The sequence below is a fragment of the Protobothrops mucrosquamatus genome, unplaced genomic scaffold, assembly GCF_001527695.2.
Source record: "Protobothrops mucrosquamatus isolate PMUCROS unplaced genomic scaffold, P.Mucros_1.0 scaffold324, whole genome shotgun sequence".
NCBI lineage: Eukaryota > Metazoa > Chordata > Lepidosauria > Squamata > Viperidae > Protobothrops > Protobothrops mucrosquamatus.
Genome location: NW_015386663.1, coordinates 38221 through 63292, shown reverse-complemented (window position 1 = coordinate 63292; position 25072 = coordinate 38221). Strand labels below are relative to the sequence as shown.

Here is a 25072-nt window from a genome sequence, read left to right as displayed (position 1 = left end):
AAGGATAATGAAGGTGATCTAGGAATTCTGGGTGAAGATCATGTCAGACCTGCTTAATTCAAAGAAAATTCTATTGAATGCCTAATTCTGCTTAATTTAATATCTTTTCCTTGATAGTTTATCAACTGAAAGCTCTATCTCTCCACTAACATTTGCTATGGCCCCTGCTTACAAATGAATCTGTCTAGAAATAAATCAGGCTTTTCAGTTGTGACCCCTACTTAATGAAATATCCTCCCATCAAGATGCAAACTTTATATTGCCCAGGTAATTTTAAGAGAAATCTGAAATGTGTAATGTAGATATACAGGGAATAACTCCCTTATATTTCTGGAAGCTATGCTGTGAAAATACATGTGAGAAGTGAATAAAAAATGAAAGGGCAGAAAAAGGTCAGCTGGATTAGATCAACAGTCTATTGAATCCTGCAATCTGTTCTTACAGTGGCCAACTAAATGCCACTAAATCAAAGCAGGACAAGCAGGGCATAAAAGCAATAACTGAGGCCTGTAGTTGGCGTGAGAATAGTAGAATCAGAAGATCTAGTACCCATACAAAGTTTATGCCAGGATCTCATGTTGAGTCTCTTAACCAAAGAATGGGCTTGTGTCCTGTTCTTATGAATGTTTATACACAAAACACACTGCATCCAGCAGGGCCTAATTCTAAACAACGTGCACACAATACAGAATGAATAAATACATTTGCTACCATAAAGTTTCCACAGAGGAAGTCCTAACAAAATATGCAGGATATTACACAAAATTTCACAATCTGAGAATTTTCATCATTCAATTGTGGTGGAACTTAGAATTACCTGCCATCATTGGTCTAACTCTAACCCAAAATGTGGGGAATTGAGCCTCCAATAGAGTACTATGTTTTCTAGTCAACTACTAATCTGTTTTTCCTCCCATAGCACAGCTTTTTTTAATTCTTCTCACACCCTTGGTAGCTAAGTTTCCTTTTTCTACAGGGTAATGTTGCCAAGGGAAGAACCTACCTCACAAGCTTGTTGTGGAAGAATGGGTGGAGGAAAAAAATATTAGGTATGTTTGCTGCCTTGAATTATTTATAAAATAATACAGATAGGATATAAATAAATAAATCCATAAATCAATAAAGTAGCTCACAACAAACTGGGAGTCCTAACATTAGTTTTTGTCGATCTATAATACCTGGGTTGCAAAACTGCAGAAAAAACCAGGCAACCACTGGATAGAAGCAAAGCAACACATAAAACTGCACGACTTTGCTGCCATCTAGCTTTTGGTGGCAGAAAAGTCATGCAGTTTTACACGTTACTTTGCTCCCATCTAGTGGTTACCTGGATTTTTGAAACTCAGGTTGTGATAATCCCAATTTCTAGTATGACCACTGGTACTTGCTATATAGAAGAACTCTTGGTCCATATTATCTTGTATATATACATTAAGCAAACACGATTCTGCTCCTGATTAACCGTCCACATCCCATCCTTCACTGAGAACAAGGAAATTCACACTTAACACTTCTTAGTATTTGATGTATTTTAATGCTCTACCAAGGCAACTGGAGAGGGGATGCATGACTGACTAGGCTGACGGTGCTATGTGTTCTAGGCCAGCCAGTTCGGTTTCTTTTCTGGAATTGAGTGAGTCCCGACTAATCCTCCTCTGCAGTGACTGAAGGTTCAAGTTCCCCCTTTCCCATGGCCTCCTTCATAAACAGTATTCATCCCAGGAAACTTTGCAATTGCAAACAGCAATGAAGCTGATCCTTCCTTCCAAAATATATGAAGCCAGAAAGGAAAGAGGAGAAAGGAAGACTGTCTCCATACTAATTTCTGGGAATCTATATTAGCAAGATTTGAGTAGCTCTGCAAATCACTCTTTTCAAAGAGGCATGGCAGTCAATACTGCAATCCCAAAGTACATGCAAGAGTTCCCTAATGCAATTCAGACTGGTCTCACATGGAGACATGGTAGGAGTTGGACAAGAAATTGATGGTGTGAAAGTGTCATTTGCACAACCTGGTTCTGATGGAAGTAGTTTCTTCAAGGCACAAACCTATGGCCCCAAGCTATTTGTGTCTTAGCAAACAGTGCCAGGGCATACCTTGTTATGCTCTGCAAATGTTTCCCGAAAGCTCATAAGATTTGTCTATGAGGAAGCAAATCATCTTCTTTTTCTTCCCTCTGGCATTATTCTGGCAGCTTGCTGAAAAGCTCCTCGTGAAATAATCCTATTAACCTGGGAGCAACCCAGGGTAGTGGTACTATGAGGAGCAGCTGCAGCATGGGGCCTATGTGCCAGATGCTCTGCAAGCAAGGAGACCCCAGAGCTCTGCTTTATGCTATAACAAAATGCTGCTGTGTTTCTAGAGAGGCAGCAAAGAACGTATGTTTTGTTTGAAAAGGAAAGCACGGGCTTGAATGTTTCAACACTAATTTTGTGCCTGGCATTAAACTCAATCCCTCCTTGCATGAAAGATAAGCAAGCTATAAGTATTTATGGTAGCATATCCATATAAACACACACACTTTACACAAGGCAGAGACTATGGCCATAGGCTACAGCAGTCCCTGTCACTTAGAGGCTTTTTTTGTCCCGAAATGATTAGTTCAGGATTACCTCATTAAGCAGTTCTCTGTGGCTAATTTCTCATTATCCTGCAGCTAATGAGTCTAGTGGCTGGGGGGTAGCTTCAAAGATAGAAGTAACTTTATCAAAGCATAAATTGATTGCTTTGGAAGAGAGGATCTTTCGTAACTGAATCCATATTACTCTATTCCATGCAAACCTCATCCTAAAATTTTCCAAATGGCAAGACCTTTTCCACTGCCCTGCATCATCCAGCTTCAAAAGCAACCTGGTATGTCCCATTTCATAGCAAAGTCATATACCCTCTTCCATCCCAGATATTTTCAGAAAAAATGTTTACAGTTATTAAATATACTGAATCTGTCTAGTTGAACATGTAGAAGTCATACCTGTGCCAGTCCCTATGCTGACTACTATGCATCCAAAGGAACTAGTTGGATTAAAACAGCAGACACAGTAGTGCAAATCTTCTTTCCCTTCTATGGAAAAATAGCATTTCATTGAAACAACAGAGAACCTGGTTGTAGCTTTAAAAGTAACACTTCTATTATAACACAACCCTGTAGTCAGAGTCCACTGTATCAGATGCACAAAGTTTTATCATAACTGCAGGTATATACCGTATAAACTCACACATAGTGCTAGTTTTGAAAATTATAAAGTTAAGTCATTGGGAGCTAAATATGTCTATATTATCTATATTTATCTATCTGTCCATCCATCCATCTCTATCATCTATCAGAAGTAGGCAATGGCAAACTATGCTCATACTGTTGCCAAGAACACAGCATCATTTATCAACTTTAAGTTTGTCTTTTCTTTTTTTTCTTTTTTCAAAAAGAACAGAAATGCAAAAACCACAAATACTACCAAGCACTTTCTGATTTGGTAGTAAAGTAATTGGGGTCAGTTAGCTTGATAAAATACTCCTTTTGCTATGTCTTCCTAAGGAATCCTGTTTTGCTAATGGTAGTGGCCTCGTGTCCCCTGTTTCTTCTCAGTCTGCATTTCTTCCCTGTCTTCTGTTTATCACCATACCTGGCTGTGTCCATCCATTTATACCCCAGGCTGCTGCTCTATCGGATTATCAATATAATGCTGTCATTAGCACAAGCCAGATCAAGATGCATCCTTGTTTGGGGTTGGCAGACCACATAAGGGAAGCTGAACGGTTGCTAGGATACTGAGCTGCAAAGACTTCTGGGAGAACCCACCAGATTCCCTTTGTTTGGGATGAGAGGTCCGCTGGGAATCATGGGCTTGGGAACCCTATAAAAGCTGGAATACACCAATAGGGCAAGGGTTTTCTTTCGGAAGGGGGCCAGCATTGTTTCTGTCCCCGACTCAAGGGCTGTGGGCTTTGTGGCTGTTCTTTTAAAGCTTAGCCTTTGTTTACCCAGGGCAAAGCTAATTCAAAGAGGGAAGAAGGTAGTGGGTGGGCTGGGCTTTTACTAATCTCTGGGTGCTATTTCTAAGCAATACCGGTCGGGAGAATAAGGTCTTGGGAGCACACACGGACTCCCTGAGGATTTAGCTTGCAATGGGGATCAGTTTGGGGGGGGGATCTGAGCCTAGTCTGTGGCGGACGACGGTGAGGTTGCCTACGATCCGAAAAGGGCCAGTTGTGTGCATGGATGTTCGGGACAATATGCAACAGCAACCCCCCCCCTCCCCGTCCGCCGTTCTCTCCCCTCTCCAGGGCTAGCCTGCTTAATCCCGTCGGTGGCTTCCCGCGAACTGACACCGCGGCGACGGGCATGCACTTCACCCCCTGCCTTTCCAAACTTCTTACCGTTGCCCGAAGCTGTCCCGGTGCAGGGAGGAAAGAGAATCATGGCTCCCAGCGGCTCTCTTTTCACTCCTGCATTAACCGGCGCTCCCGGTGTCCCGGAGAGCAGACGCCGCTTTGTGTTTCCTCCCCTCCCTTTCGCCGAGCCCCCTCCCGGGCTCCTCCATCACGGGGAGAGTCCTCCGCCTAACCCTCGGGGGGAGCGGCGGGGGACGTTTCCCTCCCCTCCTCCACCCAAGGGGTGCTGCTGCAAGAGAGGAGGCCCCGGCAATCTTCCCTCTTGCCTCGGTAGTTCTCTTACCTGCACGACCCAGGCTCGAACCCGGAGCGCCAGAGCCCGCCTGGCTCGGCCCGGTGCTGAGGGACAGCTCCGCGTGACGTCACGGCGCAGTCTCTCTCTCTCTCTCTCTCTCTCTCTCTCCCCCCCCCCCCCCTTTCCTTTCCTACTTCTCTTCGCGCGCCCTCGCGAGACCAGGCGCGCTCGTCGCACAGCAGCCGGGCGGTTCTTTGCCGTTTCCCTCTGCCTGCTTCCTCTCTTTGAGGTCGTCGCCCGCCCCCAAGTCTCATCCTCCCCCCCCCCCGCTGCTTATCGCCTGGAGCGCGCGGCGGCGTCGCGGGGGAAGGAAGCGAACGTGTCACACTCGCCCTTCGAGTCCCCCCCCCCCACAGGATCCCTCCTGTCGCCCCTCTCCGTATCGGAGAGAGGGCAGCTCCCCTCTCGCTGCTTTCGCGTCCCAGCAATTTCCGGTTGGAAGTCTCTTTGTTTAGGCCAGGGGTAGTCAACCTTGGCTCTTTTATGACTCGTGGACTTCAATTCCCAGAATTCCTGAGCCAGCTAAGCTGGCTCAGGAATTCTGGGAGTTGAAGTCCACGAGTCATAAAAGAGCCAAGGTTGACTACCCCTGGTTTAGGCATATCCCAGTACGTCGCCGGCTTCCAGAGCACTAGGTTGGCTGGTCCTTGGGGCTGCCCCGTTGTATTTGAATCGCACTAGTAACCGCCGGTTGGACCTTTTATTTGCAACCCTCTTTTGCCACCCGTCCTATTTCCTGAGAAGACCTAGTGGGCGCGCGCTGCACTAGACTAGAGCAAAATGGAAACAAAGCACCTCACGCCTTGGGTTAAATTTTCTTGGTCTGCCATCCTTTACATCAGACTGAATTAGAAACAGGCCGTTCCCTTCTTGTTCCAAACACAACAGCCTAATTGCTGGCATTATCTATTTCTGCCACGAGCGTTCAATGCTGGGTTTAGGCTATTGACAATTAGGTTAATCCTTCTATAACAATTCCCATTGTGGTTGCAGGATCCTTATATTATATTTTATCAACATATTTGAAATCTTATGGATGAATTGCTTTTATCCAAAGTAGAAAGCCCCCTTTCAATCCAGTTTTGCTCATCTGTACCATTGTCTATGAAACTACCATCAAATATTATGACACTAAAACAAGAAAAATGAATTCGTTGTTGGGTCACAAAGTTGTGTCGGAGTCTTCACAACTCTATGGACCAGGCCCTCCTGTCCTCCGCTGTCTCCTGGAGTTTGCCCAAATTCATGTTCATTGGGTCAATGACATTATTTAACCATCTCGTCCTCTGCTGTGCCCTTCTCCTTTTGCCTTCACTCTTTCCCAACTTCATGGTCTTTTCCCATAAGTCCTCTCTTCTCATTTGGTTGCCAAATTATTTGAGCTTCAAGAAAGATGAATAGTCACCACTTAACATGATGTTATATATGAGGCTGGAAGAGTAGCATTTGTATAAATCAGAAAGTTTTAGTATCAAGGATCCTTAAAACAGTTGGACACAAAACTGTAACAAGCAAAGTGTAATTAATGTATTCCTGAACTCTGGAATAGTACAGAACTTGGTACGGTATTTTAATATTTTCCAGCATAGCAACGGCAAAAGTGTTTAAAACTAGCCTGGATATATTGTTGTTGGTTTTTTTTTATCCATAATAGACTATGGAATTGTTAGTTTCACAAGAAATTGCAAGGCATTTGAATCAGTTTATTTGGTTATGATAAGAGAGGGAAAGAAATAACAATTCTATGTGCTAGTCTTTTTACTAGGCATTTCATTCTAAAAGAGCAATGGACAAGAGAATACATCTACTGACATGGCTGGCTTGGTCATATGCAGGAAACTCTCCTATTCTCATTTGGTAGAGATTATAGCAGTTGCTTCCTTTATAGCCATTTTATTGGTTCTTTGAAGTTGTTCCTTTGCATATAGATATAAAAGGATAATTGCAAAATACCAATTTGATAGCATTCAGATTACAGAAAAGATGTGACTTGGAAAGCAAAGCCAAATATCCTTGACTCCCCTCCCCACCAGAGGTTAGCTACTTTACTAGTTGAGACACATCACCGAATCTGCTCAAGTCTGAATCCCACTTGCCATCTGCTGAGCTCTCGGCATCATGAAGAGGATGATGCGTAGGAATGATGGGCTGTTGCTGTTCTTGCTGCCTTCTCCCCTCCCACATTTGGTATTCAGTAGCTCAATTTAGATTCTCCTCCGCTATACTAGCTGATTAATTCTGCCCTGTGGAATGGAAAGCCTTTCTGTCTTAGTGCTACATTCTAGGAAAATTTGAGTACATTTAAAATCTTCCCCTAAAATGTAAATGATTGTACAAAGATACTAGGACCCCACTACCGGCACTCAAAATTGTATGTGGACCCTATTTTGGGGTACATCAGATGATGTTTTAAATTGTCCAGCTCTGAGTATGACATCCCTTATGGCAGCTATTAGACCAGTGGTGGCGAACCTATGGCACGGGTGCCAGAGGCGGCACTCAGAGCACTCTCTGTGGGCACACGTGCCATTGCCCCAGCCTTGCCTCCCCCCGTGACCCGCTCCTCACCAGCAGTCCCCCTGGAGGAGAGTCGCCCCTGAGCGTGGCCCATGCGGAGCAGCACAGCCAAGGACATGGCAGCCAGGCAGTGTAGACAAGACTCTGCCCTCATGCCCCATCGCGCACAGTTGATGTTGTGGGGCGCGGGCAGAGGGTGTAGCCACCATGGCGCTGCCTGGGCGATCTGTGGCGGGCCCTGGAGGCGGTGAGTGGCCCTGCAGACAGGTGGGGTGGGGGCGGGGTGGGGCGGGGGCGGGGCCAGTTTTTGGGCACTCGATCTCTAAAAGGTTCGCCATTACTGTATTAGACTATTACAGTATTGTTAGGATGATGGGGTAAGAAATTGACATATTGTATGAGTAGTCCTTGACTTACAACCATTCATTTAGCAACCATTCAAAGTTACAATAGCTCTGAAAAAGTGACTTACGACTAATCCTTGCACCTATAACTGTCACAACATCTCCATAGTCACTGGATCAAAATTTGGATGCTTGGCAACCGGCTTATGTTTACAATAGTTGCAGCATCCCAGGGTCATGGGATTGCCATTTGCAACCTTCTCAGCTGCTGTCTCGCAAGCAAAGTCAAGGGGGGAAGTTGGATTTGCCTAACAATCATGTGATTCACTTAACAATTATAGTAATTTGCTTAACAATCATGGCAAAAAAGGCATGGTTCATTTAAGAAGTGCCTTGCTTAGCAACAGAAATTCTGATCCCAGTTGTGGTTGTAAGTTGAGGACTACTTGTACTTGTATTCCTGCTTTAGAACCAAAAGCACACTTTGGTCACTTTTCACTCAAATCAGGATATTTCTGAAAATATGTCAAATTTGAGCATACTATATGAAAGACTTTTGGAATCAAAAGTAGATGAGGTGATACAAAACAAAGTAAGAAATATGTGGCGTTTTAGAATGCTTTAACATCAAATTACCCCCAGTACAAAATGGAATATCTGCTTTTAAAATTTTATCAGTTTGCAGGATTCATTACAACAATATGACAACATATGTTACTGTTTTTAAAATGAAATAAACATTTTATATTGTTACACATAGTTCAGTGAAATTTTAATATGTTTGAAAGAGTTGTAAAGAAAACTTTCTGAGGTTTTCAGCCTGTGTTCCTGGGCTCTTGCCCAAATAAGGATCTATAATTTTTGTTTCAAAAATGTTTTTAGTTTCTAAATAGCCCTTTGAGGTGGACTTGAATGTAATATTGGATGATTCAACAAGAATTTAACAAAACATAAACATAAGTAGGTATTTGGCAAAATATTAATTCCCATAAAAATGTAATGCAGAATGCTCACAGAACTATATAAAGAAAACCATTTTTATGACTTCAGAATGTGGTATGAAAAGATAATAGCTTGAGGTCCCAAACATCACTATAAACAGGGTGCAGGAAAGAAAACAAGAGAATATGGCACTTTAAAGATCTGTTCTCAATATTAAAGACTGACTGTAATAATGTTTTTGTTGTGTTCGCTACAACGGAATAACAGCCATTCTGGGAAATGATGTGAAAGCTTCATGGACTGCATGTACCCACACTGAGAGAATTGTAAAGGAAACATTGATTTGTCTTTCCTGATTCCCATCCCATTTTACTTAAATTGAGACTGGATATGCTGTATAATAAAAGTTCAAAACTGCATGATTTCTGTAGATGGCAGAATATATATTTATATTTGAGTACAAGAATGAAGATATATGTACACACATCAGTATATGCTTGCTTTGAAAATCTTGACCATGAGGAAATCCCAAATTAAAAAAAAAAAAAAAACTAGGCAGGGAAATGAAAAAAAACACCCAGATGAAGACAATGGGGAGAAATCATATCTTTACTGCTGCCAAGAAATTCTCCCAAAGATAACCTCAATTCTAAGAAATCTTTACTATTTCATTATTTCTCCTTGTGATTTAGGCAATAAAGGGGAATCTTATGCTTTTAACAGTATGAGAGAAAAGATCCAAAGTGGCAGACTGGAAATTCCACTTTAATCTGCAAGGAAGTCATACTCGAATCCTTTCCCTCTCGGTAACTACGGTAGATAATTATGAGAAAAAGAGGAAAAATTCGAATTCGGGTAGCTTCCTGATTTGCTAGGTTTCTGCATGCAGGAAACTTATTAACTTCTCCCACCCCCACCCCACCCACCCCCATTTCAAGAGCGTTCTCCTACTGCTAACGGTTGCAAATAGTTGCACGCTTCATAATAGAAGTCTTGCGTGTTCCAATCCATCCATGTCACCTTGATTCACGGTTGCTACCATCCAGATTCAAAAAGGCATTGTACTCCAGGTGCCAAGCCTTGACACCGAAGCCGGGGTTGGGCACCCAATAAGATTGGTACGAATTGGCACAAACCAGGAGCCTTTTAGGCTCTGCACCCCTTTAACGACCCCATCCTATTCCCGAATTCAGTCGGGCTTAGGAACTTAAGGCGGGCTCTGCATTTTCGGCCGGGGATTGGCTGAGGAGGGAAGGGGGCGCGGCCGGACGAATGACGGCTCGGCGGAGAAGGCGGGACTATCCAGGGTGACACGTCGGACGGCGGCGCCAGCGGCAGCGGCGGCTCTTCCAAGAGAAGCGGGAGTGACGTTTCCACGGTGCTGTTCCCGTTCAGCGAGAAGAGGCGAAGGACTGACACCCCCACCCTCCACTTCTTCTCCAGGGCCGGCATGGAACGGCTGGACCAATAGGCGCTGCTCCTTCAAAGGTTTCCGGAATTGGGCCGGGCCCACCTCCTCCGTTACTTAGCTGCAGCCGCCCCTCCCTCTGCTCAGGACCCCCACGCCGCTAGCGGGTTCCCTCCCCGTCTCGTGGGAATGGTCCTTTGCTGCCCCGATCCCCAAGAGTGCTGTGCGGGTTAAAGAGGGCCCTTGGGATCTCCCTGGGCAGGCACCCAGGTTCTGCAGCCCGGAATCCCCACACCTACGAAGGGCGCTTCTTCGGTGCTTGTTGCCCTCCCCCCTTTTGTCCCTTTAACTTGGTCCCCCCTCCGGGTTTTGTCCGGGTCTCGGGACCCCACAGCCGGTGCCATGCGCTTCTCTTCGCTTCTGTCGCTCCTGCGTCCTGTGGGGCCCGTGGTGGTCGGGGTGTCTCTAGGTTTCACGCTTAGCCTGCTCAGTGTAACCTGGGTGGAGGAGCCGTGTGGGCCCGGCCATGGCAGCTTCCGTGAAGGGGGCCTGGAGCAGCATCAGCATCAAGGAGGGCAGGGCAACGCTGCCCGCAAACCGAATTCGGTCTCTGGGGGTCTAGGCACAGAGCCCGAGCAGAGCTGGGAGCCCCGCGTCCTGCCCTACAAGCCTCTGAACCCAGGGAAGGTGACCAAAAAAACCATCAGGTACCTATGGGGAAGGGGAACGGGAGAGGTTGGGGAAGATGGGTCTGGAACACAAACTGTTTTCCAAATGGGGATTGGGATGTCTTCTCCGTGTAACCTCTGAGCCACCATTTGTGTTGGGCATCAAGTGCAGGGAGCCTTATGGACAACCTGTGGCCTTTTGTAAATGCTGATGTGGATCAGCAACTGGTTTAGGCCTGTGTGTGTGGGTCTGTTTAGTTCTTGGCCTACCAGCATCAATATCTAAACAATAGGACTGCTTTCATATGACATTGGAATAGCCCCATGAAGTAAGTAGTTAGGAAATGAAGGTTTGAGGGCCAGTTTAGCGTCCCACTAAAACCAGATTGCTCAGGAGTTTAGATTTGTAAAATCTTAGGTTTGAAGTGTGACAAACTAAGTTTTTAAAATAAATACATATGCATATGCTTGTGTGTATCCATTGGCTCCATTTGGAAGTGGCTGTCACTAACAAGCTTGGATAACCAAGCTTCATATGACTTGCAAACCTAGAAGACGCCAAAAAATTACTACAAACAGTTATCAAGCTGGAAATAAAAGCCTAATCTTTGAAGGTTTTTTGTGTCCACAAAACCAGAATTCCAGTCATAAATGATATAAACATGGTTTACAAACCACAGGTGACTTATTGACTGCACTATCCATTGACAAAGCCAGTATGTCCTTATGCAAATCTTAGTATGATATGAAACTGGAAGTGCTGATTCTTGTCCTGCCCAAAAAAGGGAATCATAGGACTGGAAGGGGCCTTGTAGTCCGACCTCCTAAGGTCTGCCTATATAGAACATAGTTGTATTTGTGGTTCCTGGGTATCATGGCTCACAGCAGACTACTTTATTAGATAACACAAGTGCATTTAGAAAATAAACAGTATTTTGTTCTTATTTACAGTATTATGCATGGCTTTTTCTGCCAACCAGGACTTTCAGAACAACGTACAATCAAATTTTTAAGAAAATAGGAAAAAACTAAAATGAGAAAAACAAAATGTTAAAGGTGAACCATAATTACCAGAATTTATAAATATCCTGCAAACACCACCATCCCAAATCCCAGTACAACTTGGAGGCAGTTGGTTTATTCTAGAAGAGAATTTTACAACTGAGATGCTGCTAGAGAAAAGTTTCCATTTCATAGATCTGCCGACTGGGTCCGCCTTGATAATGGGATATATGCCATTAAGCCTCACTGGGAAAACTTTAAATTGGGCAAAAGCTAATATGAAAGGAAACCATAGATTCAATGTGGTTAGAGATGTATAAGTCAAAATCAGCAAACAGTGCAGCAAATCGAGCTGTAGTCAACAGTAGACATAATATATAACCTGCATGACTAATAATCATTGATAATCTTTTCCTCTATCAATTTGGCTGAGACTTTTTTTAAAGCCATCCAAACTGGTAGTCATCTTACACCCTGGACAAGTGAGTGCCATAGCTTAACTCGCCTCTTGAAGGATTGGTGTGCTTAGAATCATTCATAATTTAGCTGCAGCTTCCTATACCACTGTGATACAGTTGAAGGAAACTCCTAGTTTTAAAGAGCTTAGAAGGATTTATGCCTTGTTTTTTAAATGAATACCCAGGAAAAGTGGGCTGAGGGCAGCATGATATTTGCAGGGCTGTTATTCATGGGTTCACATGGTTTGTTTTTTTGTTTTTGCAGAGTTGTTCTCTGGTAGTGGGGCTTGAGCTTGATGGATCTCTGCACCTGATCTCCCACAGGAAAGCTTTGGGCTGCACTCTCACTGTTCAGGAAGTCCTTCTGTGCAAATAGCTTCCTTTAGAAAGATGTGGGCTAGAACTGAGGAGGAGTGCTGATGGCAGCTGCTCCCACAAACTAAGTAGTGTGGCTCTGGCTGATTCTGAGCAGGCTGGAGGAGAGGGCTGAGTCACACAACTGTTTGGGCTCCTTCAAAATATTTTCAGACAGTGGAGTTTGTTGTAAGATTAATGCAAGGGCGGACAGTGGATCAGGATCTGTTGTAAGGTTTCCTGGGGATTTGCAGGGGATCCAGACAAGTTTCTGTTTCCTTGTTTCCTTTAGCAGCAGTGAGGTGCCCCCTAGTCTTCAATTATGCTGCAGAAGAATGCAGAAAGGGAAGAAGACATCCAAAGTAGTCTCACCCCCCTTTTTTATTGGTAAAAGGGCTGAACCCTTTTAATACTGATATCCAGAACAAATGCTGAGGTGAAGGTTATATGTCTCCTCAATCCGATTTACAGTAGTTGGTTGATTTGTGTGGTTAGTGAAAAATAAAGCAGATTTAAGCCCGAAGTCTGCCCATCTTTGAAACAATGAATGTAGAAATAATATGTCAAGGCTTGGCACATTTTGAAAATCATGCAAAAGAAGTGCTTCAGGCTCTATTTATTAAGACATGCAACTTTATTACATTTTAAATGAGAAAAATAACCCACAGAAGCTAATGATTAAGATAGAAAAATGAGTAGAAGAAAAAAGAGAGAGAACACACAACCAAAAGTGCAGAGCAAAACAAGAAAGAAAAAGAAATATTTGGAAGTGGCTTCTGACTTTCCTTCACAGCAGATAAAAGTATAATGTCACATTGAGCTCTTTACAACATATTTTTCATTTTTCTATTATCTACTGTTTTTTCTAATCATCAAATCCATACGGTTGCTATCTTAAATACTCTGGGGGGAAAAGATGGGTTAAGAATCATTTCAACTCTCAAAAAGAATACTTTGTCCTGAGAAAATGCATTTCTCCTGATGCCACTTCTTTTTATATGTAGAAATGCTCTAGTTCCCCCTTTCCCTGCAGCAGGGAGTGTGTCAAATGTTACAGTTGCACAAGCTATAAAGCCTATGACTGCTCAGGCATCTATTTTGTGGCACGAGTAGAAAGGGAAACTAAGTCTACCAACAGAATTCCTCTGGTAGACCTCCAGCCATTCCTTGTGATTGGAGAATTTACTGCTTATTGAGCAGGAATTGCCTGTCTATTATTGCCTTAAAGAATAAACCAACAAAACTTTTTTGTGCAGTGCTGCTCACCTCCATTCACTGTACCTTGACTATGTATAGGCATAACTAATGAGGGCTGAAATGCATTTGAGGCATATTTTTAGATACATTTCTGGTCTGCAGCTTCTGGCCCAAATTGGATAAAAACATTACAGAAGCACCTTTTCTGTCCTGTTTTATCATGCTGTGCTGCCATTAATAGTTAATTTGCTGTGAGGCAGAAAAGTTGGAATTGTGTTTTTCCAAAGCCTTGGACGCTGCTGAAGATAATGTGAAACGACTGCACCTCCATTTTTATGTGTACACACACACACACACACACACACACACACACACACACACACACAAATAAGTACTGATTTCCAGTCTTTTCAGATGAAGGGCCAGAGTTTCTATGGGATGGGGGGGGGAGGAATCAGAGAATATGTATACAGGTAGTCCTCAGTTTATGACCATAATTGATACCAACATTTCTGTTGCTAAGTGAGACAGTTAAGTGAATGTTGCCCCATTTTATTACCTTTCTTGCTACATTGTAGTTAAGTTAGTAACACGGTTGTTAAGTGACTCTGGCTTCCCACTGACTTTACTTGTCAGAAGTTTGCAAAAAGTGCTTCCATGACCCCAGGACATTGTAATGGTCATAAATATGTCAGTTGCCAAGTGTTTGAATTTTGATCCTGTGACCATGGGAATGTTGTTAAGTGTAAAAAATGGTCGCAAATCACTTTTTTTCAGTGCCGTTGTAACTTTGAACAGTCACTAAATGAACTGTTGAAACTCAAGGACTATCTGTATTTACGCTTACATTAAAGCTTCCCTGGCCGATTAAGTAATTAAAAATCTATCTAATCTTCTTTGGCAAAAACAGAGCAAACTACAGGAGGACTCTTAGCCTTCTGCCTCTAGAGGAGCACAATCTATATAACCTCTTGCTTAATTTCATTTGGTCTTCATCCTAATATAGACAGTGCTCCACAAGGGTGATCTCTGGCATAACTGATTGCTTCTTTGCAGCCTGAAGAAAAAGACAGATTCCTGAAGATAGAATTCTCTCAATTTCTGGCTTTGCCTTTCTCTTTCTGCTAGCATGGTGCTCCCCCCCCCAAAAAAAAAATTGCATCAGAGCAAATATAGCCTCTGTATAAAACCAAATGAAAACTGTTTCCCCAGCCTCGTATTAGTCCAAATTCCAGGACAGGGAATAAGTAGGATGATATAATAAAATTGGATAGATAGTTGGGTGCAGATGGTTGGACTCACAGTGATTTACCATCCTACTTGGTTGTTTTGTCTTCTTGTTACAATTGCTGCTTGTGTAAAGTAAGTTGCCATTGTCTCCAACAGAGTAGCAGAGGAGGTGGTAAATGCCTTGTGAATTCAGGAGGGAAAAAGCCAAGCTGATAAGTAGTTGATCACATACTTAAGCTTTCTGCATCCACAGCTGTAGGAGAGTGGGCGTGCAGAAAGACAACTTTTGGTGTGGTGCCATGTTGGCTTGTGGACACCTAATTGAGATAGACAAAGGCAAAACTAAAATATGCCATGCTGTCACCAGGTAGGGCTATGCAATCATCTTGGATACTTGGTGTTCAAGGTGACATTGTGCATATGGCTGCATTGAGGCATGTACCCTCTACTCATCTCTCCACTGCTTTTTTTTTTTTTGCCCTTCCTCTCATTTGAAGACAGTATGAATATGGAACAAAGGGGTGCAATGATTTCTTAATACTCAATAATGACCTGGGCATAATTGAAACGAAAGAGATAACGGAGCTGAGAGTTGGGAGAAGGATTTTTTCCTTTCCATAGATGATATATTGAGGTCTCTTATCTGTAGATGGGGTTGTTCTGGCTTGTTCCCAGCACTTACCTGAGTTTGCTTTGAAGAGGGTGGTGGTCAGCTGGGTCCTGAAACCACCTAATGCAGTATCCCTGCTCATAAGTGACAGTCAGACCAAAGTTTGATAAGTATCTTAAGGATGAAACTAAAGACTCCAATTTCTATGTAGTCGAGACAATCCCCATTAGTTTTTGCAGGGATTCTTCCCTGTTAACTGTGTAGCAGCCAGAGAACTGGATAATGTTGAGGTCACTCTAGTGGAGATTTCCACATTGTGGCAGGCAACATGTTTTCTCTTGGGGAAGGTGATGGATGATTCAAAAGATCCAGGGCAGTGAATTTTCCCAGAGAAAGGCAGACACCACTTAGGATTACAGAAATTGAAACTGAGTGGCTAGGTGCATGAACGAGAATACTGCAGATGGAGGAAGCTAGGAGATTTGCTAATCTCCAGTTGCATGTTCTTTTTGTTTCCTTAATTGTTGCTTAGTTTATTACTTCCTTTCGGTAAAGTGTCAGTTCTTCTAATTATGGAAACATCTGCTCTTCCAAGAATGTTACAGAGATGCTGTATATTTAATAGATACCGGTGGTTAATTCTACCAATTGGTAGCTTGGGACCTTCTGAGAATTTGTCTTCATCGCTGTGTGTTTTCTCTTTACCTTTCTAATATATTCTTCCCATTCAGAATTGGCACTTAATTTCTCTATCCTCAGTGTGCACAGCATTCTTTATTCCTTACTTTCTGACATTGATCTGAACTTTTTTTCATTCCTCGTCTTGGTTCCTTTTTGCCATCTGTATGAGGATACAGTATATAACAACTTAACATTTAGGACCACTGCAATCTGCTGCATTCAGTTTCTCTTCTGAGGGCTCCAAATTCAATTTCTGTCTGCTGGGTGAGATCAGCAGTAGGGGTCCAGAAAGGAGAGATTGAATGAGTTGTGTTTCCACAGGAGAGAGTAATGAACAGGAAGTGGAGGTTTTGAATGAGTCTACTGTGAATGAGGTTAGAGATGGGAGTGGCTGGAGAGCAAGGACTTCCTGCTGCATTTGAATTAGAAAACTCTGAAGCTAATTGTAGAGAAAGGCCATCTGTCTTCCAACACTGTAGTATTAATATTGAGCCAGGTAAATGCTTTCGCCCATCTTTTGCCTGACTCAGTTCCTGTGTACTGTATTTTCTCTTACTATGAGGATCAGTGAAATTGTTATGGGAAATCAAATCCCCCGGAGCATGGCAAACAAGAGTTTTTACCTTCATGAAAAACATCTCATCCACTTTTCGAGTTTGTGTAATAGAATTCTTTGACAGGTTGCTCTGCCTTCTGATATTTTAACAACTCACAACTAAGAAGACAAACCAGCATGATTTTTAAGTCAAAGAATTTACAGTCAACATTTATCAGAACTAAGAGCCGTCTGCTTTTATAAAACAAGAAGCTACATTATAAACAGAATTGGTTGCCGATTTTTTTTTTCTTTTGGTGCTTGAGTAAATGAACTCTTAAGAGTTCTTTTAATAGTTAGAGATGTTTAGGCATATAAGAAGCTTCTTTTAATTCTGTGATGGATGGTATTAGCCTAGTAAGATTAGCCCTCTGACCTTATCGAAGGATTGAAGAAAAACTTGGATTTGAAAATATATAACTCTTGATTTATTTTAATATTGGCTTGATTTATATAACATACTGTTTTTATGTACTTATGTGTGTGTGTGTATATATATATATATATTCTGAATATATAAAACTAATTAACTTTTCTAATTGTTTCATTTAGTGATCTTTCAAAATGCACGATAGGCTTTTCCTAATGTCGAAGCTTTGTTCTGAGGATTTACTACCATGCATTAAACAAATTTTGAGTTACCAATCATAAACGTATTTGGAAAAAATTGACAAACCCAGTGCCAAAGCCATTTTTCACCAGAGAAAAAGAGACTTGCCATTGCAGACATGAAATTATGATGGAATCCCAGATTCCTTGGACAATAAATTCTAATTGTAACACCCTCCCCTCTTCTTCCTTTCATGTCCTTCCTGCTGCTCTTGCTATATTCAGCTCATCTGGAGATTATGATTAACTCTTTCCAGGAAACTGATCTCGTAGTTGCAGCCAATGTCATCTGACCTGGAAAGGAAAGAGTGCTGTACTAAAGCAGATTGGATCAGGATGCCTACTATGTGGCATTTGATTCATTTCTTTGGCTGGGATTCTGGCTTGTTGTATATACAGTAGTTAACAATACACCGGAATCACTTGACACAGTAATCATTTACTTCCAACATTTGACAGGAGACAACTTCTGCCAAACATTATCCTTCAAGGAAATCCCTGGCTTGTCTTGCCAACAATAATCTCTTTCAGAGAGTGAAGGAAGACAAAATGATCAGCTGTTTCTATTTGATATTAATCAATAGACTTAGCTGAGGAAATGAAAGTAGCAGGTATACTGGAGGGCAGTGACTGTGTAAGGTTGGAGTTCCTGATTTTAAGAGAAATAGAAAACAGAGATTAGTCAAACACATATATCTTCAGAGGTGGATTTTAATGAACTTAAGAGTAATAATAAATAGGATTCTTTGGGAGGAAAAGCTATTATGAAAAAGACCTCAAGCAGGATGGGAATTCCCAAGGATATGACATTAGAATGCGGTAACCATATGTCCTTCATTATAAAAGACAGTCCTTTATTTCAGAAGGTTATCTGTTAGATTTATTTAATTTTATTTATTTTCTTAATTTGTTCTTGAATTTCCCTTTGTAAAGCAAAGGGAAGCCTCTTTTCAGATTTGCTCCCTTTTCAGGTTTGTCCTTTATTTTTTCCAATAAAATATGGCCACTGAAGATTACAAACTGTTCCAGTTAAGATAAAAATGGAGAACATAAAAAACCCCAGTGAGACAAAAATGCTTAATGAAAATCTAAAAATGAAAAGGAGGACATATAAGAAATAGAATGAAAGCCAGTTCACAGAGGGATGAAGTTGAACTGTGTTAGAAAATGAACACCCAGAGTAAATAATGGTAAGAATAACACAAAAAAAAGACTGGTATAGATCGATAACATTCAAAAGAAAAGTAAAGACTTCGCGAAGAAAGCAAAATGGTACAGATACTCAAGAAATCGTAGAAGTACCCATCTCAGAAACAGGGTTCCATTTTGAAAATGTGAAAAGCAGGGTGAAGAGGCAAGGCAAAGCTTCACATTGGCAGAAAATTGAGGCGGTACTGCTTGATTTCAAATGACTTTAAACCTTCCGGACTTGGTAAAACCTCTTCCAAAGATACTAAAGGAGGAATGGCCAAACCTTTTTATAATGTCCCTGAGAAACCCTTGAGCTTTGGGGAAGTGTCTGATTACTAGAAATATAGACCCTAACTTCAGAAAGGAGAAAAGAAAGATCTAGCAAAGTATAGATAGTTGGTCTGACATTGATACTTGGGAAGGTTCTAGAGCAGGGGTAGGCAACCTTGGCTCTTTTATGACTCGTGGACTTCAACTCCCAGAATTCCTGAGCCAGCCATGCTGAGGGGAGAGGGAGAGGTTTCCAAGCTGAGCCATGCTGGCTCAGGAATTCTGGGAGTTGAAGTCCACGAGTCATAAAAGAGCCAAGTTTGCCTACCCCTTTTCTAGAGCATATCATAAAGAAATTGACCTGTAAAGGTCTTATTATTACTTATCATTATAGAATTTCTGTATTATCATATACCTCGGCATGGATTGACGAAGAACTAATTTTGCCAGTTTAAATCTCATTTTTGATTGGTAACTTTCTTAACTGAAGGTGGGTATACTGTGGATATAATCCAGAACCAAGAGAGATCTCGTTTTCAAGTTATCGGACATAATTGTTCTGCATTAGTTAGACCCATCTTGAACACCGTGTTTAGTTCTGTGCTATGCACTTTAAAAAGGAATCAGGCAAAGAGATAGAAATAATCAGGGGACTGGAAGTTAAGACCTATGAAAATAGATTAAAGGTCCTGGGTACGTTTAGCCTTGAGAAAACATCAAATATCTGAATTACGGGAAGATCAGAAGTTGCTCTCTCTTGTTCCAGAATGTGGGCCGTGGAATAGTAGATCTAAATTATAGGAATTGAATGTTAAAAATAGGCGCCTTATCGTAAGAGCAGTTTACCAATTATCTGGAGCACTAATAGGCTTCTTTTTATTTAATATGTTTGAATACAAGCTAGATAACCATCTTTCTGGGATGCTCTGTTTTGGATTACTGCCCTGAGGAGGGCTAGATTTGATGGCCTAAGTGGCTGCTTCCAACTTTATGATTCTGAACTGTATGGCACTTTACAAAGTCATTTTTTTGATTATAGAAACTGAATGTAGATATTACAGTGACGTTGCTGTTATGCTGGATAGTTCATCTTGGATGGAACCTGCTTCCAAAACTTGAAAATGGAATCACATCTCCTTAGTAGAAAGAATTATATGGAAAAGTAAACCTCAAGGAAAATTGAGAGGTTTTTTTAGATAAGAAAACGAGTAAAGAACTTTGAGGGAAATAAAATTGCTCTCTGGTATGTTCTAAGGTTTGCCTAACTTTTTTTCCTTCTTTGGGCTCTCATTGCCAGAATTATAGTTGGATCCAGTGGCCACAATCTGCTTGTTCCAGATTGTGTATGTGATTCACAATTGTTTACATAAATAAATAGGCTACAAGTCTATTTACTCTTGGCTATTTTTATCATTTTCCAAAGAGCAGGGCTAAAGAGTTGACATTCTTTTACCAACTTGATTTGACCCTCCAGGATATTATTAGTCCTGCCCAGACAGTGGGACCCCTAAGGCACTCCAGACTCTAACCTGTTACGGTCATCTCCTTGTTCATTGGTTTCCAAAAGAGGCCCCTCTGACAGCATCTCATTTGAAAACTGCATACTTTGCAATACATTAAAATTTTAAATGTTTTTTTTCTTCTTTACCCAGCATTTGATAGTTAGCTGGTTGAAAGCATATACTGTACTTAATTGTAGGGAGCACAATCTTTTAACAGGGCACAACATTCTGAAACATCGTTAAAAATACAGTGATATTTAGCATTTTTGCAAGTATAGTACAGTGCTCTTTGAATCAAGTAGGATTTTAGCTTTTGCTAAAATGCCAAAGATTGATTGCATATAATGTAATGTAATGTAATGTAATGTAATGTAATGTAATGTAATGTAATGTAATGTAATGTAATGTAATGTTATATGTTATGTTAAGTTATGTTAAGTTATGTTACCGGTATGTTATGTTATGCTTGTATCCTTTAAATCAGTGTTGACTCCTGGCCCTGACTGGACCAGTCCCTGTAGTTATTTCTTGGCAGCAGTTTTGTAAGTGTTTTGCCACTGCTCCCTTCCTAGGAATGAGGGAGAGAGTGACTGGCCCAAGTCACCCAGTTGACTTTGTGCCTAAGATGGAACCAGAAGTTTCCTGGGTTCTAACCTGGTGTCTTTAACCTGGCTTTCTGCTTATGGAATATACAGAATTATTACTGATGAAGCAACAATAATGTACAGTACATGGTATTTTATAGAGTAGGACAGCCAAAAGTAGGAAGCCCTCCTCCCCACCTGAGGGTGGAACTTCCAGATCAGAAATGTGATGATGGGAAGAGAAAGAAGATAGAATGCATCAGAAGTAAAGATAACAGGGTATTTGTGAACCTGTGTGTAGTACTAGTAAATGCAATAATATGTCTAATGATCATTAATTGTTGGGAAGGAGAAATTAGCTGACGAAGTGAATAGGAGCAGGTCAAAATATCAATCGTATTTACTTATATAAAAGATAATGTGCACATGGTTCCAGTAGATGGAAACTGCTTTTTTATGGTTTAGGCATAGGAACTATGATTTTTATATAAATACAGAAGTCTCATTAGTCCCCCCCCCCAAAAAATATCATCTCTTGTATCTTCCTTGGTTGGGTGAAGATCAACATGATTTTCCTCAGCCATGTGGAGTCTGTATTTTCACAGGCATAATATATGCTACAACTATAGCACAAAACAAGCAGGTTTTACCTTATGCAGATCCTTCTGTACATGAGCAAGCAGGGGTGAAAACAGTGGATTTTATGGAAAAACTTGAGTTTGAGGTCTCCAAATATGTCCATTGTCAGTGCCTAACTTCCACTAGGTGGTGCCTATTCTTCAAATATCCCGAGGGTGATTAGTAAAATAAGCAAAACATTTTTTACTGAATTATTTTATTGTTGTAGGTAGGGCATTTAAAAACTTTAAAAACTGGGCAGACAATTAAGGTGGGATTATTTTGAGTTTCTTTCTCACCTCCTCCTTCCCAGGGTTATGATTATGATTACATAACCATTTTTGCATTCCTTCAAATTTGTATCCATACTCTCCTAATCTCTCCACGCTTCTTTTTTTACCAACAAACTTTTATTGATTTTTCAACTAACCCCCCCCCCAAAGTCTTAATACAAATATGGTATACATTAGTGAAAAAATCATATTAATACAGACATAAAAATTTCAGAGCAGCTCGGCAGCCCCCCCCCCCTGCATCCACCCTCTCTTTCACCCTTCCTACCTACTTCCCTCCTCCCCTCCTATCCTCCTACCTACACCTCTCTCTTCTCTTTCAACCACCCCACACATCCCACCTCCTTCCTTTCCTCATCCTTCGGATGCAGTTTGGGGGTACTGGCCGAGCATCTCCTTTTCATAAAACTTTACATTATTTCTCTACAAAATTTTAATACACCAACTTTTACATATAAGCGAAACATTTTGTCCTTTAAGCCTCCCCAACCCCCAAATGCTATTCTGACCTTGCTGGTAAGATAGGAACAGGCTATTTGACATTGGATCTCTTCTTATATCATTGGGACAACAAATGTTAGGACTGGGACATTTTGATAATGAAACTGTTTGCACATCTTTAGAGATTGGCCAATTGCTATGAAGCGCAGGGCTGAGATGCCCTTCCCATGACTGGCAGGGTGTGATTGTTGGAGGAGAGGAGACTTAACTGTCTTGTCTTGTTTTCTTTTCATTTTTTCCTGCATTTCCTCCCTACTCCTGAAGGACCCGATATATCAGCACAGAGCTGGGTATGCGGCAGCGTCTCTTTGTGGGTGTGCTGACTTCAAAGAACACATTGAACTCGCTGGCAGTGGCAGTGAATCGAACACTAGGCCACCGGCTGGAGCGCCTGATCTACTTCACGGGCACCCGGGGGCGCAAGGTGCCCCACGGCATGACAGTGGTGACGCATGGAGATGAGAGGCCCATATGGAACATGTACCAGACTGTCAAATACATGATAGACCATTACCTGTCAGACTTTGATTGGGTGTTCCTGGTGCAGGATGATACTTACGTCGAAGCCCATCGGGTGAACCACCTGGCCTCTCATCTCAGCATCGACACTCTGCTCTACATGGGCCGACCAGAGGAGTTCATTGGTGGGGACACTCAGGGGCACTACTGCTACGGTGGCTTTGGTTACCTGCTTTCCCGAGCTTTGCTCCTGCGTTTGCAGCCTCACTTGGAAAGCTGCCGGAACGATATCTTGAGTGCACGCCCCGATGAATGGCTGGGCCGCTGTATCATTGACTACACAGGAATAGACTGCGTGGCAGAGCAGGAGGTGAGGCTTTGTTTCCTCTGATGTGGCCACGTCTTGTTTCCTCCTTCTGTGGGGATAGCTTTGCTTGTGTGTGATATCTTCACAGTCACAAGTTTTGAGAAATGGAAAAGAGGGGAAACCCTTTGCTTTTACCACACGAGGATTCAAAGAGTAGAATTCTGATATGCGTGTTATGCAGTTATCAGATATCTCCTATTCAAATTGTTATCTTAAAACCTCATTGGGCTTTTGGAATCAAAGAGACATCTATGAATCATTTTGAAACAGGACTCACTTTTGGTGGAACATGTTTCCTGTGGGGATCTTTTCACTGAGGGAATGCTACTTAACTATTGTTTTTGTAGCTCTAACTGCTATTTTACTATGGGCAAAACTTTTCTTTCTGGGTAAAAAGGAGGCAATATTCTGGTGCTGTCTTTCATTGTAAGGAGCCCTTGAGATTTAAAGTAATCAGTACATTTGCCCTTGTGTTTCCAGTGAGACTAAATTTTAAAAAAAGCACTTTTTAAAAATCGTTCAGTTCCATCCTATCTCCGGACCAAGGAGTCCAGTCCAAGAACAGGATGACTTGAAGAGTGGTGAAATAAGCAAAAAGCAAAGAACAAGAACAATTTGCCCACTGGATGTTTTTATTCAAAGATCAGGAGTGACTTGAGAGAATAGTCTGTTGTGAAGTACGTTCTTGGTCATACCTGCCCTCCAACTGAAAGCTGAGCGTCTTCTTCAGCAGTTTTTTATTTTGCTAGCAAATCAGAAAGAGAGATGCTGGTTAGCCTCTGGGTGTATTTGCTGGAAAGGCTGAAATTTCCAGACTGACGTGCTTCTTTCCCTCTTCTCTGCCAGGGCTTACGCTACCATTACTTTGAGCTTGGGAAGAACACAGACCCTGAGAAGGAGAGCGATCCACAATTCAATGCTGCATTCACTGTTCACCCAGTGCTGGACCCTCTTCAGATGTATCGGCTGCACAGGCACTTTGCTCGTGTAGAGCTGGAGCGCACTTATCAAGAGATCCAGCAGCTACAGGTAAGGTGGGCAGATTCCGAGATTCTGACCCAAAGTTCCCTTGACTTTTTCTTGACACGCCTGCTTTCATTCTGCTGCCACGTTAATTTTTCAGAAAAATCAGTCAGGTTGAGCAGTACCCATAAGTAAGGTGACCACCTTTTTTACAATGAGAAGGAGGACACAAATAAATTGAAGAAAAAAATATCGTAAATAAAACATTTTATTCATTGCAACAATACAGAATACACTATAATATGATAAATGCATAATAAAAAACATTTGTAACAATAACATTTTATATTGTAATTATGCTTACATACCTATTCATTATTGTTTAAATGAGTACAAAAGAAGGACTGTCCTCCCTAAAGTAGGACGATTGGTCATCTTACCATAAGAGAACATTCTTCTTTAGCCTGGTGGACTTCAGCTCCTGGAATTCTTCATCCGTTGTGCCATTTTGTGGAATTCTGGGAATTAGAATTCCACACCTCCGAGGAATTGGTTAGGAAGAATTATAATCAAAGCTATTCATCCTCTCATATCTGTTAAGATAGAGTTAGATCAGCTGTCCTTTGGCCAGATCTCAGGTTCCCTTTGTTCCTTCTTCTAATAAGAAGAGGAAAAAGAGAAGAACAGACGATGTTGGGATATTGAAAAAAGATGAGAGAAAATTAGTGCCATCCATTTCTGGCTCTGGTTTTGATTCTGGCTCTGATAATTGTTGGCAATTCTGCCCTGTTTCCCAGCTACTGAAAATGTATCTTCTCTAATTCATTCATTTTCATTTCATTTTATTCAATTTGTATCCCGCCCTTCTCCCGAAGGACTCAGGGCGGCTCACAACATTTTTTAAAAAACAAAGACAAACCCACACACCCCACCGAATAAAACCAAATTAAAACCAATATTTTAGTGTTGTGGTAATTAAAATTTCTAAGAAACCCAATTTAAAAATCCTCCCTAGGCCAGGCCC

At 41.7% G+C, this 25072-nt stretch overlaps 1 protein-coding gene across 1 annotated transcript in view; it reads left to right on the top strand.

The window, feature by feature from the left end:
* The first annotated feature begins 10288 nt into the window (after window positions 1–10288).
* CHPF (chondroitin polymerizing factor) overlaps window positions 10289–25072 on the top strand; it is a 22827-nt gene continuing 8043 nt past the window's right edge. Inside the window, exons 1-3 of the mRNA XM_015815183.1 lie at window positions 10289–10603; window positions 22524–23088; window positions 23932–24114. Of these exons, the coding sequence (XP_015670669.1) occupies window positions 10299–10603; window positions 22524–23088; window positions 23932–24114 (1053 nt within the window). The 5' untranslated portion in view covers window positions 10289–10298. The remainder of the gene's footprint in view (window positions 10604–22523; window positions 23089–23931; window positions 24115–25072) is intronic.